General features: G+C 41.5%; 1 protein-coding gene across 8 annotated transcripts in view; it reads right to left on the reverse strand.

Moving 5' to 3' along the window:
- Nucleotides 1–2033: 2033 nt before the first annotated feature.
- The window catches only part of ZNF41 (zinc finger protein 41), a 47306-nt gene continuing 29997 nt past the window's right edge, over nucleotides 2034–19342 (reverse strand). For 7 of the 8 annotated variants that reach the window (XM_047844378.1, XM_047844381.1, XM_047844379.1 and 4 more), the window contains exons 3-5: nucleotides 15391–15517; nucleotides 15028–15123; nucleotides 2034–4718 (exon numbers count right to left, since the gene is read on the reverse strand). In XM_047844378.1, the coding sequence (XP_047700334.1) occupies nucleotides 2698–4718; nucleotides 15028–15123; nucleotides 15391–15517 (2244 nt within the window). In that variant the 3' untranslated portion in view covers nucleotides 2034–2697. Of the gene's footprint in view, nucleotides 4719–15027; nucleotides 15124–15390; nucleotides 15534–19342 lie in introns of all 8 variants that reach the window. The other variant, XM_047844386.1, reaches the window with a different exon arrangement.

Raw genomic sequence — 19342 nt, forward strand, 5'->3', positions numbered from 1 at the left:
CAGAACAGACCTCACTTGGTCATGATATATAATTTTTTTATATGTTGCTAGATTCAATTTGCTAGTATTTTGCTGAAGACTTTCACATCTATATTCATGAGGAATATTGGTCTGTAGTCTTTGTGATTGTTATGTGTTGATATGGCTTAAGTATAAGGGTAATCCTGGCCTCACAGACTTGGCGAGTGGTTCCTTCTTCCTCTTTTTGAAAGATTTCGTGGAGTGTCAGTGTTATTTCTCCTATAAATGTTTAATGCAATTAACCAGTGAAACCATCTGGCTTTAGGCATTTTTGTGTGGGAAGATTTAAAGTTACTAATGGCTTACTATTGTTGCTGAAATATAAATGGTGCAGCCATGTGAGGACCATGATGAGGTCTCAGATCTCAGATATCAGTTAACTGTCTTGGAGAGATACTACGTTGAGATTGGAAGACAAGAAATAAAAATTAAAATCACATTGAGATATCACTATATACCAACCATAATGGTTATATGTGTGTGTGTGTGTGTGTGTGTGTGTGTACTATACATATATATATATATATATATATATATATGGGCTAAAATGAAAAAGACAGAAAACACCAAGTGTTGGCAAGAACGTGGAGCACAAGTAGAACTCGTATACTGTGCTGGTGGGAGTGTATATTGGTACAGCCACTTTTGAAAACTAGTTTTAGAAACTAAAGCTGAGCATACGGATACCGTATGACTTGGCAGTTCAAATCCTAGATATATATACCTAATGGAAATTCGTAAATATGTTCATTAATAGATAGGCACTAAAATATTTATAGCACCACTATTCCTAATGGCCCCAAGCTGCAGACAACCCAAATGTCCATCAACAGAGGAATAGATAAATATATTGTAGTATATTCACACAATGGAACATAACGTGACAATGAGAATGAATTATCTACAACTACATTTGACCAAATGGATGAATCTCACATTTATAATGTGAATTTAAGAAGACAGACACTAAAGAGTATATTACTAAAATAGGAAATATAATTGTTGGACTCAATTTATATAAAATACCAAACAGACAAAACCATCTGTGCTGTTACAAGTCAGGATAGTGTTTAACTTGGGGATGGGGGACAAGGCCTGGAATGCTTCTGGAGTGCTGGGCATGTTTTCCTTCTTCATCTGAGTATGTTCACTTTGTGAGAGATCACTGAACTGTTTGCTCATGCTATCTGCATTTTCTGTGTACATTATACTTTAATAAAAAGGTTTAAAAACAAAATAAAATTGCATGCGAGAAAGCAAGTCCCTTTTCTTATGAGTGTCATAAAAAACCATTTAAGGCAAAATGAGAAAGTGTCTGCATATCACTGCCTAAAAAAAAGCAGTGCTCTTTCTAGAGAAGTCTCGCAGTTATTCAACTATAATCATATCCGAGACTAACCAAATACAGTGCGAGATGACTTTATCCTGTAGCAATCTACACAAAACTGCTCTTAACGTGCGTGTAGAATGCGAATGTATCTTATGCAAATTGAAAGGAAAACCAAATCAAAGTTTTAGGTACTGAAACCCAATTTGTCAACCACTCCTTTCCAAACAGGAATCCCAAAGAAAGCAGAAGCCTCAGTGGATGAGGGTCAGCATCTAAGGGGATGAGAAGTCTGTGGTCTGCCAGCTTCCATAAATGATAGCTTTTGGGATACAGGTCAGAACGCATGCACGTCTTTTTTGGATGTGAATCGCCTGCTGCCACAGCATGGAATTAATGAGGGAACAATTGCCACCTTCAGAGGTCTGTAAGGCTTAACAACTGTATTTCTGTAACATCCACTACAGCCGTGCCTAAGTTGCCAATTTAAACCTAAAGCGAGACTTTCAGCTTAAAATTCTATTTCATTTTTAAAAAATATTATATTTTGGGGGTGCCTGGGTGGCTCGGTTGGCTGAGCGTCCGACTTCGGCTCAGCTCACGATCTCAGGGTTCATGAGTTCGAGCCCCACATTGGGCTCTGTGCTGACAGCTCGGAGCCTGGAGCCTGCTTCGGATTCTGTGTCTCCCTCTCTCTCTGCCCCTCCCCCGCCTCACAAATAAATAAACATTAAAAAAATTTTTTTAAATATTACATTTTTTAAATTCTATGGTGAAGGGAAGAGACAAACAGTTCCTCATGGCAATCTTTTTTGTGTGTCTTAAATGTCAACGATCACAAAAACTTGTGGCTTCTACTCACAGACCTGCGTTCCCAAATAGTTTTCTGCCTTGACCTTGGTGCTCTAAAAACTCTTCTCCCCGCCCTAGGAATCTGAAAAAGAAGTGGTCAATATCGAGTACTTTTACACCCCGGGGGACGAAGAACTCATCAGTGCCGAATTTATCAAGTCCTTCATCCAAAAAGTGAAACATAACAGGTTCCAAGTCATCTCCTGGGGTCTCTATTTGTACCGCTTGTAGGAGCTTGAGGGTCTGTGGATGAATCATGCACCCAAATAGGACTATTGCTCAAATGCTTTATCAAAGCGTCTCCCTACGCGTCTAATTGCGCGTCAGCTTGCAGCGATGCAGGTACTTGTACTTCCCGTTGACTGAAGGGTACTTGGCTTTGCTTGCCTTCTGTTCACGGAAGCTGTAGTGTCACGGTCACTCCTCTTCCCGTCTATGAGACATCTGACGCGTACCGAGTTGTGAGGTCCAGCTGAAGGCGTTTGCCGTCAGTGCCTTTATAGCTTTTCTCCACTGTGCGTTTTCTGGTGTTTAATGAGGTTTGATCTGTCGGTGAAGGCCTTCTGACATTCTGTACAAGCGTAGGGTTTCTTTCCTGTATGAATGATCTGATGCATGCTCAACGTTGCTTTCTGGATGAAGGCTTTCCCACATTTACTGCATTCATAGTGCCTTTCTCCAGTGTGAGATTTCTGATGGATGGTGAGGCGGGACTTCCAGGTGAAGGTTTTCCCACAGTCACCGCACTTATAGGGTTTCTCTCGGGTATGGATTTTCTGGTGTGTTATCAGATTTGACCTGTCGGTGAAGGCCTTCCCACATTCAGCGCATATGTTGGGCTTCTCCCCTGTGTGAATTTTCTGATGCACACGGAGTTGTGACTTCTTAGTAAAGCACTTCCCACAGTCACTGCATTCATAAGGCTTCTCTCCAGTATGAATTCTGTGATGTGCAATGAAGTGTGATTTCTGGATGAAGGCCTTCCCACACTCAGGACAAACGTAGGGTTTCTCTCCTGTGTGGATTCTCTGATGCACACTTAGTGTTGATTTCTGGATAAAGGCTTTCCCACATTCATTGCATTCATAGTGTCTCTCTCCGATATGAGACTTCTGATGTATTTTGAGGCGTGACTTCCATATAAAGGCTTTTCCACAGCCATTGCATTTATAGGGTTTCTCTCCAGTGTGAGTTTTCTGGTGTTTAATGAGATTTGACTGGTCACTGAAAGCCTTTCCGCATTCAGCACACATGTAGGGTTTCTCTCCAGTATGAGTCTTCTGATGTGTAGTGAGGTTTGTCCTATGAGTAAAGACCTTTCCGCATTCTGTACATATATAGGGTTTTTCTCCTGTGTGAATTCTTTGATGCACATGGAGTTGTGACTTCTTAGTGAATGATTTTCCACACTCACTGCATTCATAAGGTTTTTCACCGGTATGGATTCTCTGATGTGTATTGAAATGTGATTTCTGGATGAAAGCCTTCCCACATTCAGTGCATACATAAGGTTTCTCTCCTGTGTGGATTCTCTGATGCATTCTGAGCGCGGACTTTCTTGTAAAGGCTTTCCCACATTCACTGCACGCATAGTGTTTCTCTCCAGTATGAGTCTTCTGATGTATATTAAGGTCTGAATTCTGGGAGAAGCCTCTTCCACATTCACTACATTCATAGGGTTTTTCTCCTGTATGAATTCTCATATGTCTAAAGAGATACGATCTGTGGAAAAAGGCTTTTCCACACTCACTGCACTTATACGGTTTCTGCCCAGTATGAATTTTCTGATGTGTAATGAGGTTTGACTTGAGAGTAAAGGCCTTCCCACACTGAGTACATATATAGGGTTTATCCCCTGTATAAACACTTTGAGGTCCATTAATCTGTGGCTTCTGAGTGAGGGCGTTCTCACTTTTATTGCATTCATGGGATTTTCCCTCAGCATGCATTCTCTGATGCTCAAAGAGATGTGACTTCTGGGGGAAGCTCTTTACACACTCAGTACAAACATAAAGTTGCTCCCTGGTCTGAATTTGCTGCTGGGGGATGAGAACTTGTTTGTTGCCAAGATGCTTTTCACATTGACTAATTTTGCAGGCATTTGCCCCTGTGGCAGCATTCTCGGGGGAGGAAGAGCTGTGGGCAAAATTGTTATCATTTCCAAAAATCTTATCAAGGTTCTTTGTTGAATTGCTTTTATTATGGTTATGTAAGTTTAAAGTGTGCTTCAAACTCTTTCCAAATGTGTCATAGTTATGGAGTCTTTTAATTGAAGGAACAAGCTTGGAACTCACGTGAATTATTTTTTCAATATTTTTACATTCACAGCTCAGCACTTTCACAGGACTTAAAGGGTTATTTTGGCTTCCTGGATATCTCTCTAGCTCGCTATTATTTTGCCACAATTCTTCTAAAATGGAACACAATGGAGCTTTTCTCATAGATTGACCAAATTTCTCACAGGGGAGTGGAACTTTTCCAGAAATTCTCTGTTGTTGTACTTTCCCAATATCCTCACCTAAAACGAAAAAGAAGAAAGTAAAAATGACTCAAAGGGCAATCAGCCCAGGGTACATGTAGTTCAGACAAGATGGGGCGCGTTTGGGGTGGTCTGGCCGTGGACGGGGTACGAGGTGGACACAGAAATGGAAGGGTCCATATGACAATAATGAAAATAGTAATAATGTAGTAATACAAAATTCTTCTAAAGCACTTACTATATACAAAATAATTTTATAGCATTTATGATGCACCAGGCACTGTTCCAAGTGCTTTATGCATAAATAGCTCATTCAGTCCTCACTAACCCCTAAGAGGCAGCTGTCATGACCAGTCAGATGAGAAAACAGAAGTACAGAGAAGTTGTGTAACTTGCTGAAGACCAAATCACTAATTAAGTCAGGGAGATGGGCTGTGACCCTGGGAATTCATATCCATTATGTAGGAGGTCTTGATAATGAGACTAACCAGAAGAAGAAACCTAAGTCTGTTAAGGGGAATCCTAGCATGGAAGAAATATTTCAGGTTATATGTCTTTATTACTTATCAGCTCTAAACCTTTCTCTTTTTTTTTTTAATTTATTTAGTTTGAGAGAGAGCCAGAGTGTACACGTGAGCGGAGTGGGGGGTGGCACAGAGCGGGAGGGAGAGAATCCCAAGTAGGTTCTGCGAGCCTGATGCTGGGGCTCAATCTCATTAACCGTGAGATTGTGACCTGAGCCGAAATCAAGAGTCGAACGCTTAACTGACTGAGCCACCCAGGCGCCCTTGCTCTGAACCTTTATAACCTCTCTGCTTTGTCTTGCTTTTCCTCTGAACCATAGGAGCACCAACATTAAATTTCTGTGCCTCAGAGACCCATTCCTCTGCAGCTATACCCAACAGTGTTGCAACATCAACCATCCAAATAGTAAATAGGTATCTGTGCTCCTACTCTATAGCCAGCTGCATGTTTTCCTTGGTCCCAGGGATCTATGCTTTCAACAAGAGCCAGATAGGAGAGGAAAAGCCACCTGAGGCAGAAAGTACAAGCCGTCCGCCCACAACTAATTGCACTTGCATTTACCAGCCTGGCTTTGTCCTCACCAGCGAAAAGTATGAGCAGAAGAGGTATATGCAGCTTCCAAGCCGGGCCTGAAGTCAGTGGGAAAAACTCTCTTCCCCTTTCTCCTTCCCACTGGACTCAGCAGTGACCCAACATTAACCACGCAGCTGACAATGGTGCCCTGGGGGATGGCAGGGCAATGACTTGGAACATGGCCCCTGAATGACCCGTCAGGGGTAGAGTTGACCTGTTGACTGCATCCGTTCACCTCCGAATTCTTACATAAGAGAATTTATACTGAGTTTGTTGTTTGGTTTCTCTGCATATTCAAAATGTATTGTCCTTGCTATTAGCTCTAATTTCAGTACACTTCTAGGGAGGTTCTATCTGCTGTGAGTGTAGAAAGCCGACAGGGTGCCGCTCATATTGATACCTAATTTGGCCCAGTTTTCTGCTCCAACAGAAAGGCTGAACATGTTAACATTTCTTCCCTTTCCAAGTATAATGTATGGTCCTTTGAATTTCCCTGAGCAGACACTTGCAAAATCCTGCCAAAAGAGAGCAAGATATCCTCCGCTGCCTATCTCCCCAAATTCAATAACTGGAAGTTTGCCAAACATTTTCCAGGCTCTGCCTCAGTGAACTGAAGAATAAACGTGCCAGGTACCAACCTATTGCCTCTCAGCTCTGAATCCACTCCCCTTTGCCTGCTCTACAAAAATGGATGTGAGTCTCTTTAGATATGTTTCCTTTGCCAACTGGCATGATGTTGGGCCTTTTCGGCACCGGGTGATGGAGAAACACCGCAGGAGGAAGGGGTTTTGCTTCCTGGTTACTGTGGGCCCACTCAGCAGCCCCCCTGCCATCCCAGCAAGGGCAGCTCGTCCGCCACCGGGCTTCCTGCAGCCACCTGTGGCTTCGCCACCACCACGCTGCTGATGCACTTCTAGCTCCCCGGGCGCCCAGGTCTTGCAGTGTGGGTGGCTTCTCTAGACCTCAGCTCCTGCGGTGGGGACGACTTTTCGAGCACCTACCTCCTGTGGCTCATACGGCTTCCCAAGCACCCAGCTCCCGTAAACTCTGGGAGCTTCTCTAGCTCCAGGTTTGTGCAGTGCGACATGGCCAGCAGCACTCAGCAGTTTACCCTAGCACCCCTCTCAGATGATTCGTAGGGGGCTGCCTCTGCTGAGAAGCTTCCGCATGATCAGCTTTCTCTGGAACCCCAGAGAGCAGATTTCCAGCGAGTTCCACCAGTACGGCACCGCAGTAACTCTTCTTCAGTGCTGTGAGCCAATGGCTGCGCCTCCCATCAAGGTCTGGATTCATCCCCGGGAAGCAAGGGAGGCCCTTCCTTGGGTGTTCAATCACAGCCCTAGAGGTACCAGCTGTTCTTTTTTTTTTTTTTTTTTTTTAAATTTTTTTTCAACGTTTTTTATTTATTTTTGGGACAGAGAGAGACAGAGCATGATCGGGGGAGGGGCAGAGAGAGAGGGAGACACAGAATCGGAAACAGGCTCCAAGCCATCAGCCCAGAGCCCGACGTGGGGCTCGAACTCACGGACCGCGACATCGTGACCTGGTTGAAGTCGGACGCTTAACCGACTGCGCCACCCAGGCGCCCCCCAGCTGTTCTTTTTATCTGCTATTCCTTTATTCTTTAGATTTCTCTTTACTTTTACTAGCTAATCTCTTGTCACTTCAATCTCACCGTAGCCAATCATTCTTTATGTTATACTTTTGCTGTTCAAATTAGTAGGTAGTTTCTGTCTCCTGCTCAGCCCCTGAGTTATACAAGAAGAAACAGGCTCTTAGTTCTGGGAACTTTCTAAAAACAGAGAGGTAAAAGCCTCAGTTACCACATAGTCTAAAGTCTGTGCTTTCTTTCTGAGCTCCTGTGGCAAGAAAGGTGAGAAAGAGGAAAGAGCCACATATGCTAGAGTCACTGAGCCAGGGGCGCCTGGGTGGCTCAGTCGGTTAAGCGGCTTCGGCTCAGGTCATGATCTCGCAGTCCGTGAGTTCAAGCCCCGAGTCGGGCTCTGTGCTGACAGCTCAGAGCCCGGAGCCTGTTTCAGATTCTGTGTCTCCCTCTCTCTGACCCTCCCCCGTTCATGCTCTGTCTCTCTCTGTCTCAAAAATAAATAAACGTTAAAAAAAAATTAAAAAAAAAAAAGAGTCACTGAGCCATTTCATGGAACACCGAAATCTGATCACCAGGTGAAAATGTATCACTGAATTGACAGAGCACAGAATAAAGAGTCTGATTCATAGAACACTAACACATATGGTAGACATAAGTAAAAATTCTTAAATGCACATCAAAAAAAAATCAGCAAAATGAAAAAGCAACCTCTGTAATGTGAAAACATTTTTGCAAGTCATATATCTGATAAGGAGTTAATATAAAGAACTCATACAACTCAATAGCAAAAAAGAAATAAACCGATTAAAAATGGGTAGAAGAACTGAACAGTTTTCCAAAGAAGACATCAAAATGGGGCTCCTGGGTGACTCAGTCGGTTAAGCGTCAGACTCTCCATTTGGCTCAGGTCATGATCTCACGGTTTGTGAGACTGAGCCCCACGTCAGGCTCCATGCTGTCAGCAAGGAGCCTGCTTGGGATTCCCTCTCTCCCCCTCTCTCTCTGCCCCTCCCCCACTCTCACTCTCTCTGGCGCGCTCTCTCTCTCAAAATAAATAAATAAACATTTTAAAACAAAAACACAAAGAAGACATCCAAATGGCCAACAGGTACGTGAAAAGGTGCTCAACATCACTAATCACCAGGGAAATGCAAGTCAAAACCACAATGAGATACCACCTCACACCTGCTACAGTGGCTACATCAAGATGACAGATAAGAGGTGTTGCTGAGGGTGTGAAGAAAAGGGAGTCCTTGTGCATTGTTGGTAGCGATGCAAATGGGTACAGCCGCTATGGAAAACAGTATAGAGGTTCCTTGAAAAATTAAAAGCGGAACTACCACATGATTTAGCGATCCCCCTTCTGGGTATATATCCATAAGAACAGAAATGAGGATCTCGTAGAGATATCTGCACTCTCGTATTCATTGCAGCATTATTCACAATAACAAGATACGGACACAATCTGTCAGTCAACGTTGAATGGATAAAGAAGATATATATATATATATATATATATATATACACACACACACCCAAGGGAATATAATTCAGCCATGAGAAAAATATTGTGCCATTTGTTAGAACCTGGCTGAATCTTAAGGGTATTATGCTAAATGAAATAAGTCAGACAAAGACAAATACTGTATGGTATTATCACTTGTATGTGGAATCTAAAAAAAGTCAAACTCGGACTAGAGTGGTGGTTACCTGGGGTTGGGGGTGAAGGAAATGGAAGTATTGGTCAAAGGGTACAAACTGCCGGTTCTAGGTTCTATGAGGAACGAGTTCTGAGGATCTAAGATACGGCATGGTAATTCGGGCTCACGATACTGTATCATACACTTGAAAGGTGTTAAGAGAGTAAGTCTTAAATGTTCTCACCACAAAAAAGAATTGGTAACTATGTGACAGGATGGAGATATTAGCGAAGGCTGTGGTGTTAATTATTTTGCAATACCTACATTTTGTATACCTTAAGCTTATATAATGTTATGTGTCAATTATATCTCAATAAAGCTGGGGGGAAATAGCATAAAATGTGGTATGCTTAGGGGGTGCCTGGGTGGCTCAGTTGGTTAAGTGTCCAACTTTGGCTCAGGTCATGATCTCAATGGTTCGTGAGTTTGAGCCCCGTGTTGGGCTCTGTGCTGACACCTCAGAGCCTGGAGCCGGCTTCGGATTCTGTCTCCCTCCCTCTCTATGGCTCCCCCCACTTGCACTCTGTCTGTTTGTCTCTCTCTCAAAAATAAATAAACAGTAAAAATGTGGTATACTTAGGGATAAATTTGACAAAAGATGCACAAAACCTCTATACTGAAAGGTAGAAGATATCACTGAGAGGAAGTAAAGAACGCCTAAATAAATGGAAATGTATAAGTTATTCATGGCTTCGAAGACTCAATAATGTTAAGATGTCAGTTCTCTCCAAACTGAGCCACAGAGTCAACATAATCCCAGTCAAAATTCACTTTTGTAGAAATTAAAAAACTGATTTAAAATTCAAATGGATATACACAGTACTCAGATAGCCAAAACAATTGAAAGAGAAGAACAAGGTTGGAGGGCTAACACTGCATGATTTCAAATTTATTATATACTAATCAAAACAGTGTGGGAATAGTATAAAGATAAATGAATAGATCACAGGAATGGAGTAAAGACTCCAGAAAGAGATCCACACACATATGGCAACTGATTTTCAATAAACGTGCAAAGGCAAATCAGTTGGCAAAGGATCATTTTTTTTCTAATGTTTATTTTTTTTTTTTTTGAGAGAGAGCACAAGTGGGAGGGGGCAGAGAGAAGGGGACAGAGGATCTGAAGCGGGCTCTATGCTGACAGCAAGGAGCCTGACATAAGCCTTGAACTCATGAACTGAGAGACCATGACTTGAGCCAAAGTTGGACATTCAACTGACTAAGCCAACCAGGTGCCCCAAGAAAGGATCGTTTATTTTAATCTTTTAAATGTTTACTTTTTGAGAGAGAGAGAGAGAGAGAGAGAGAGAGTGCGCGCGAGAGAGAGAGAATCCAAAGCAGGCTCTGTACTGAGAGCAGAGAGCCTGATGCAAGGCTCAAACACACAAACTGTGAGATCATGACTTGAGCCAAAGTGGGATGCTTAACCAACTGAGCCACCCAGGAGCCCCAGCATCATTTTTTAAAAAATAAATGATGCTGGAATAATTTGATGGCCATGTGTAAAAAATTGAACTTTGATCCATACTTGAATCACATAAAAAATTAATAGAAAAGAGATCACAGAACCAAATATAAAATCTAAATTTTCTGTGACCTTGGATTAGGTAAAGATTTCATAGATACAACCCCCAAACACACTCTGTAAAAGAAGAAAATAGATAAATTAGGCTCTGTCAAAATTTACAATGTCTCATGAGAGGTGCCCGGGTGGCTCAGTCGGTTAAGCATCCGACTTCAGCTCAGGTCATGATCTCACAGTTCGTGAGTTCGAGCCTGGTGTTGTGCTCTGTGCTGACAGCTTGGAGCCTGGAGCCTTCAGCCTGCTTCAGATTCTGTGTCTTTCTCTTCTCTCTGTCCCTTCCCCACTTCATGCTCTCTCTCTCTCTCTCATTCTCTCTCTCTCAAAAATAAATAAACATTGGGGCGCCTGGGTGGCGCAGTCGGTTGAGCGTCCGACTTCAGCCAGGTCACGATCTCGCGGTCCGGGAGTTCGAGCCCCGCGTCAGGCTCTGGGCTGATGGCTCAGAGCCTGGAGCCTGCTTCCGATTCTGTGTCTCCCTCTCTCTCTGCCCCTCCCCCGTTCATGCTCTGTCTCTCTCTGTCCCCCAAATAAAAAAATAAACGTTGAAAAAAAAATTAAAAAAAAAAAAAGAAAGAAAAAAAAATAAACATTAAAAAAATTTAATGAAAACTTTAAAAATATAAATAAAATGTCTTATGAAAGACACTGATAAGAAAATAAAAAGAAAAATTTGCAAAACACATATCTTATAACTTGTGTTCAGAATATACAAAGAACTTTCAAAACTCAATAAGAACACAAAGTTCCCTATAGAAAACTGGACAAAATATTTGTACAAATACTCCATCAGGGAAGATATATGGATGTTAACTATTAGACATTACAAACATGCTAATTAAAACCATAGTAAGATACTACCACCCACCTACTAAAATGGCTAAAAACATTTTAAATGGACAATTCCAAATGCTGGTAAAGATGGAGATCAACTGGAATTCTCATACATAGCTGGCTAGAATGTAAAATTTTACAGCTGCTTTAAAACTCAGTTTGGCAGTTTCTAATAAAATTAAACATACACTTACTATACAACCCAGGAATCCCACTCCTAGGTATTTACCCTAGAGAACTGAAATCTTCTCATCACACAAAACCAGTAAATAGACTTCATAACACTTTTATTTATAATCACCCAAACTGGAAACCATCCAAATAGCCCTCAAGTAGTGGATACACAAACCGTGGTACATTTATACAGTGGAATACCACTCAGCAATAAAAAAATAACAAACAATGGAAACATACAAGAGGATGAATGAGTTTTTAATGCATTATACTAAGTGAAAGAAGCCAGGCTAAAAAAGCTTCGTGCTCTATGATTCCATATATATGACATTCTGGAAAAGGCAAACCTTATAAGGACAGAAAAAAGATGAGTATTTTTCAGGGCCAGAAGTAGTGGGAAGGAGTGACAACAAAGGGGTGTGGTGTAATTTTTTGCTCTATATTCTTGACAGTGGTGGTGGTGGTTATAGGACTGTATGCATTTATCAAAACGCATAGAATTATTTACATTGATAAATTATTAATATCAATTACTGATAGAAATATCAATAAACAATCAAACTGTTTAAAACGGAGATGAGTAGAGGTTATAGAAAATATACAGATACAAGTTTGAATTGGAAATATGTGGCCATATTGTTTATCTCTTTGAAAGAAGAGTTTAATTATGACATTCTAAGTAATTGTTGGGTTTATTTCATAAAGCTGACAACATAAATGGAATGTTTTAGGTAATGACATCTGTCATTAGCACTTAAAGTGAACTAATAAAAAGAATGGAATCGGCAAATTCAATCAGGAATAGAATCATCGTAATCCAAGCATAAGAAAATAAGAAGCTGGTTTTAGGTGGTATTACTGGGAATTGAGAAGATGAGCTGAGATCCAAAAATGATATTTGCAAAAATGGAAAGGCACTAGGAACTGCAGGTAATTAATTAAAAAAAAAAAGACTAAAAGATTTAAGAAGCACTGACAGACTGTGACAGAATTTGAAGGTGAGAAGGTAATGCGTGAGATGATGATTCAAATTTCTTATGTACTGAGGATCAAGAGAAACATCTCAAGGAAACTTTCTAGGAAGCTAAATCTAGTACTAAAGTACCAGTGAAGGGGCACCTGGGTGGGACAGTCGGTTGAGTCTCAGACTCTAGATTTTGGCTCAAGTCATGATCCCAGGGTCGTGGGATCGAGTCCTGTGTCAGGCTCCCTGCTGAGCATGGAGCCTGCTTGGGATTCTCTCTTTCTCTCTGCCCCTCTCCCTTGCTCGTACGCCTGCCTCTCTAAAATAAAATTTAAAAATTAAAAAATAAATTAAAAAAATAACGTACCAGGGGCACCTGGGTGGCTCAGTCCGTTCAGCATCGGACTCTAGGTTTCGGCTCAGGTCATTATCTTGCGGTTCGTGGGTTTCAGCCCTGCATCATCAGTACAGAGCCTGCCTTGGATTCTCTTTCTATCCCCCTCTCTCTGCCCCTCCCCTGCTCTCTATCTTTCTCCTCCCCCCTCAAAATAAATAACCATAAAAATAAGTAAATAGGGGTATCCATATGGCTCAGTTAAGCATTGGACTTAGGCTCAGGTCATGATCTCACAGTTTGTGAGTTCGAGCCCCGCATCGGGCTCTGTGCTGACAGCTCAGAGCCTAGAGCCTGCTTCTGATTCTGTTTCTCCCTCTCTCTCTGCCCCTCCCCTGCTCACACTCTGTCTCTCTCTCTGTCTCTCAAAAATAAACATGAAAAAAATTTTTAAAAATAAGCAAGTAAATAAATAAAGTGCCAGAGAAAACCGGACTGGGGATGTCAAAAGCAGAGTCATCAGAATTCAGTATGGATGCATCCTTGCATGTATATGAAGGAAAGACTGGTGAACAGTAGGCAGCGTCCCTAGGGCAACCTCACGTATGGGGATAAGGAAGAGGAGAAGACTGGGAAAAAGGGCAGGTAATAAATTGGATGTAAACCAGTAAGAAACCGAGGAAACCATAAGAGACTCTTAAATACAGAGAACAAACTGAGGGTTTGCTGGAGGGGAGGTGGGTGAGGGGTGGATAGGCTAGATGGGTGATGGGTACTAAGGAGGGCACTTGTTATGATGAGCACTGGGTGTTGTATGGAAGTGATGAATCACTGAATTCTCCTCCTGAAACCAATGCTACACTATATGTTAACTAACTTGGATTAAAATAAATTTTAAAAAAAAGAAAAAAGAAGAAGAAAAAAGAAGGTAACAATAAAAATTTGAACATATAGAATTGAAGAGAAAAAAAAAGAAACAGGAAACTCAAGCAAAACACGGGGAACATGAACAAGGTCACTCATAGAAGGGGAAACTCAAACAGACCACAACAGATCAGTCATGAAAGGCTGAAACTAGGTATTGGAGAGATGTGCAATAAAAAAATGAGATACCACTTTATACCCATTGTTGGCCAAAAGATGAGAAAGCTTGGTTCTACTAATCGTTGGCAGAAACTATTGCTAGTATAGACTCGTTCAGTCAACCTGAGAACAATATGGTGGCACTCAGTCAAATTCAGGATGGAAATATACAATGATCAGGCAAATCCCTTCTTCTGTAAACATCCCCTGAGACATTCTCACCCTCCATAAGGGAACACTGCTGTAGAAAGTTCTCGCAGAGCTGTTTGTATTAGCTGGGAGCTTCATTTAGCAACAACCCTAGGTTCCGCCACAGGGTGAATGGTTAAGATGTGCTGCTGGCACAGGGGGGGTGCTTTGCAGCAGTCTGAAGGAGGGAAGCCAGCGGAATACACTGCAGTATGGACAGACCTCATGGATGAGTGAGAAAGAGGAACAGAATTAAGACACGTGGTGCAACACAATTTACATACACTAAGAATACCTACTCACACACCAACCCTCCAGGCTTTAAAAGACCACCGCACAAATTCAAAGACCAGACGCAGTAGGTCAGTTGCCCCTGGGAGGACATGTAGGGAAGGAGCATGTGGAATTGGCATAAAAGGGAAGACATTTTAGAATACCTGAACGTACAAGGAAAGAATCTAAGATAAAGGGGGTAGGAGTGGAGTAGAAAGAATAAAAAGGCCTTAGATAAGATAAGGCGGCACGTGTGTGTGATCCAGGGTGCAGAGACTAGAGACAGCTCTCCTGTCAAAAAAAAAAAAAAAAAAAAAAGCCAAACAACCAAGACAATGGTTTTTTGCGAGGGTTGTACTTAGAGACGTTGTTTAGGTATCAAAGACGCTTCTGTCAACCATCTCCAATAAACGACCAACGTTTAGAACTTTCAAGGCTGGTTATCTTCACAGCTTCTTCTAGAAAGAGTCGATTTGTTTTTGTGTCCCCCGTCTGCTCTGGTCACACTCACCTGAAAAGCTCTGATGTGGGGTTTCTCCCTCCAATGTCCATGGCCCCTCTCCTTGCTCCAATTTGAAGATGACCTCTGGTTTGGGAACCTGGTACCCTGTTGACAGGATATGATACAGGATTGGGTCCAGCTAATTGGGTTTCAGGGGACTTTCAGTGACATTTCCATTTGCCCTTCAGAAAAGTAATCACGCATTGCACCGGGAACAGGGTAATAATAATAGTCATGGAAAGGGAATGAAGAATCTTGGACCAATCAAGGATGACACCATCACACACTTAAGATGTTCCAGAACACTCAGCAGCTGAGAATGGAAATAGCACACTGACGCCCCTGGCAGACACACAGGGCAGCTGTGCTTACCCACTGAGCGCAGGTGGCTGTAGTTCTCCAGTGTCACATCCCGGTACAGGCGTCTCTGAGCAGGGTCCAAATGCTGCCACTCTTCCCTGCTGAAGTTCACGGTCACATCCTCGAATGACACGGAGACCTGTAACAACACAATCCTGTTCAAGGCAATATGGTCAGCACTGGGGGGTTGGATAGAAGGCAAATAGGAAGTTGTTTTCAATGACGTATCTGTATATGACATAATGACATAATGTATCACACAGGGTTTGCACTCAGTGTCTGGTTTTGTATTTTATGAGAGGAAAAAAAAACTTGTTGAAGTATCTTAGCATTCTTTGCGTATGTAGTACATTTATTCATTGATTTATGCAGTCATTCTTTTTCAAAAATGAGGATTAAATTAGGCTTTGTTTAAATCCGCTAGTTAATGTGGGCACTATATACATTTACTGCTTGATTATGTGCCAGCCATGGCAACATAGAATTGAATGAACTAGAATTGACTAACAAGAAACGTAGGGGAAAAGGCAAAACAATAAAGCCTTTAAAATTAATGCAGAAAATTCCTTCCCAGGTTTTGGCACCAAAAACAAACAAACAAACAAACAAACAAACAAAAATGCAGAAAAAAGACATGATCTCAGATTAGGAAAATAATTCTCAAAACAAGATGCAAAAAACATTAACCATAAAGAAAGATTGATGTCTGGCTACAACACGATTTAAAACTTCTATTTATTTAAAAGACAGCATTATAAGAGAACAAAAGGAAAGCCACGGAAAAGGAGAAGATATCTGCAACACAGAGTACTGTCAAAGGGTTCATATCTAGAGGATGTAAAGAACTCTTACAAGCCAATAAGAAGAAAAGAGAGCGCCAAGTAGAAAAGTGGGCAAAGCATTTGAACAGGCATTTTACAAAAGGGGAAATCCAAGGTTTCAATAAACATGAAAAGGGCTTAACCTTGGTAACCAGGGAATGCAAATTTAAACCACAGTGAGACACCACTATATGGCTTCTAGAATGTCCTCAATAAAAAAGACTGATAGTACGGAGTGTTGAGGAGAATATGGTGCAATGAGAACTATCATATTGTTGATGGTGTAAATTGGCACAACCACGTTAGAAGGCATTTTTTCTTTATTGGGTAATGTTGAAACATGCATACACTAGGACACAGTGATTCCATTCATGGAAATATGCCCAATCTGAATATGCATACATGTGCAATTAGAGGCATGGTCAAGAATATTTATGGCAGCATTATTCAAATGTGTGTAATATTTCATGATAAAAAGTTAAAAATTACTAATTAAAAAAATCAGTGTTCAACATAATGGTAACAATATCTACTCTGTGAAAAATATTAAGAATAGTTTCTTCGTTGCTTTCATTTGCATAATCTCTAAGCATATACCCCACCCACTCACAAACTAACCAAGACCGGTTTTCTGCTAGAGAGATCTGGGGAGTTCAAGGAGGGAACCATGTGAATGTATTACCTATTCAAAAATTAAGTTAGGGGTGCTTGGGTGGCTTAGTTAAGGGTCCGACTTCAGCTCAGGTCATGAACTTGCAGTTCGTGCGTTTGAGCCCTGCATCGGACTCTGTACTGACAGCTCAGAGCCTAGAGCCTGCTTCCAATTCTGTGTTTCCCTTTCTGTCTGCCTCTCCCTGCTCGTGCTCGCTCACTCTCTCTCGCTGTCTCTCTCTTTCTCTCAAAAATAAACAAACATTTAAAAACTTAAAAAAAAATAAGTTAAAAATTACCAATGGGACCAAAATGGAATAGACATAATTCTTCCTAGGTCTCCTGCTAAGTATAGCTAAAACCCCTGGATATTATATATAAAACAAAGATAAGAATACTCTGGCCGTTGGAGAGAGGGAGGCAAACCTGTCATGATCCTCAGGTGCTAGAGAAACTGGCAACTTAGAATGCCAACTGGCACAGGCAGAAACAGCCAGAGAAATCTGCTTTCATTAGTTCAAGTACCAGGAAAAAGGCAACGTAGCAAGAGAGAAAAACCTAGATCATATTGCCCTGTTCCAGCCAGGCATCACAGAAATAACTGTGCCCCCTACTTCCATTCTTATCAGTAAAGGCTGAATGGGGAGGCTAGATTTTCATTCCAGCCTGTGGGTAATGAGACCCTTCCCCCACAGCGTCAATTTAGGCTAGGTGGGGATCTTGGACTCCACCCCTGACTCAAAAATGAGGTGTCAGTCTTGTCTTCCCACCAGGGTGGTGTCAGAGGTGGTCTGGTGGAAAGCCTGAAATTCTACCCACCCCCTCCCAGTAGCAACAAGGTGCTTGGCGCCTTCTGGGGTGTCAAAGGAGGCCAAGTGGGGAACTTGAACTTCCACTTCCACGTGGCAGTAAGGAGGATTTTTCTGAATCCTCTTCCGAATTCTCTTCAGAAAAAGAAGATTCTCCTTTTCTAGCAGAACAGTGTCAGAGGAGGCCTATTAAACACAAGATTTAAATAATATCAAAGTCTCATAGTTCCCCAAAATATCCAGGACATAATTGAAAATCAGGCATCATGTGAAGAAGCAGAAAAATCTCAACTGGAACGAGAAAAGATAATCAACAGACACCAACACTGAGATGAGACAGAAGTTAGAATTATCTGACAAGAATTTTAAATCAGCTATCATAAAAATGTTTCAATACACTTAAATTTGAAAATAGAAAGTCTCAGCAGAGAAAGAAAAGATATAAAGACAAACTGAATGGAAATTTCAGAACTGAAAAATACAATGACTAAAAATTTAAAACTCAACTGTGGTCTCAGCAGCAGAGTAGACAGTACAGAGGAAAGACTCAGAGAACTTGACCATGGAACAATGGAAATGATCCAATATGAACAGAAAGAAAATTGGCTGGAAAAAAATGAGCAGAGCCTCAGGGACCTGTGAGACTATAATCAGAGATCTGGCATTGGTGTCATCAGAGTCCCAGGAGGAGGGGAGAAAGAGTGTGGGGCTGAAAGAGTATTTGAAGAAATTGACCGGAATTTTCTCAAATTTGGCAAAAGTATCAACTTAGAGATTCGAGAAGCTGAGCGAACCCCAAAAGGGTAAGCCAAAGAAATCTACACCAAGACACATTATAATCAAACTTCGGAAAGCTAAAGACAAAGAAAAAAATCTTGCAATCAGCAAGAGAGAAACCACAACTTACCTTTTGGGGAAAAACAATTAAAGTGACAGTGGATTTCTCATCAGAAACCATGGGGGAGAGAAGGAAGTGGCCCAACAGTTTTCAAGGGCTGGAAGAAGAGAACTGGCAACTCTGAATTCCGTATCTGGCTCTGGCAAAACTATCCTTAAGGAATGAAGTGGCACTGGCCAATACATACATGAAAAGGTGCTTGGCATCATTAATTATGCGGGAATTATGAATCCAAACTACCATGAGATACTACCTCACACCCACAAGAATGGCTAGCATCAGAAAGTCAGATAGCGACAAGTGCTGGTGAGGATGTGGAGAAATTGGAGCCTTTATATATTGCTGGGGGAGTGTAAAATGGTACAGCTGCTTTGGGGAAACAGTCTGACAGTTCCCCAAATGATCAAACATAGTTGCCACTTGACCCAGCAATCCCATTCCTCGGTATATGTATCCACAAGATAAATGAAAATATATGTCCACACAAAAATGTGTACACATATGTTTATAGTGGCATTACCCATCATAGCGAAAAGGTGGAAACAACCAACATGTACATCAGATGACGAACGGATAAACAAAATGTTGACCCATCAACATTTCCAGTAAAATGGAATATTATTCGGCCATAAAAATGGACGATGTACTGATACATGCTACAACATGTACACGCACAACATGCTACATTCTTCCCCGTCTGCCTATGTACAAATCTACCCACCTATCATATGGAATGGTGACTTCCTACTTTATTCATCAGGTTATAATCGATGGTTATCATTATT

Source organism: Prionailurus viverrinus, chromosome X (genome assembly GCF_022837055.1).
Source record: "Prionailurus viverrinus isolate Anna chromosome X, UM_Priviv_1.0, whole genome shotgun sequence".
NCBI classification, from domain to species: domain Eukaryota; kingdom Metazoa; phylum Chordata; class Mammalia; order Carnivora; family Felidae; genus Prionailurus; species Prionailurus viverrinus.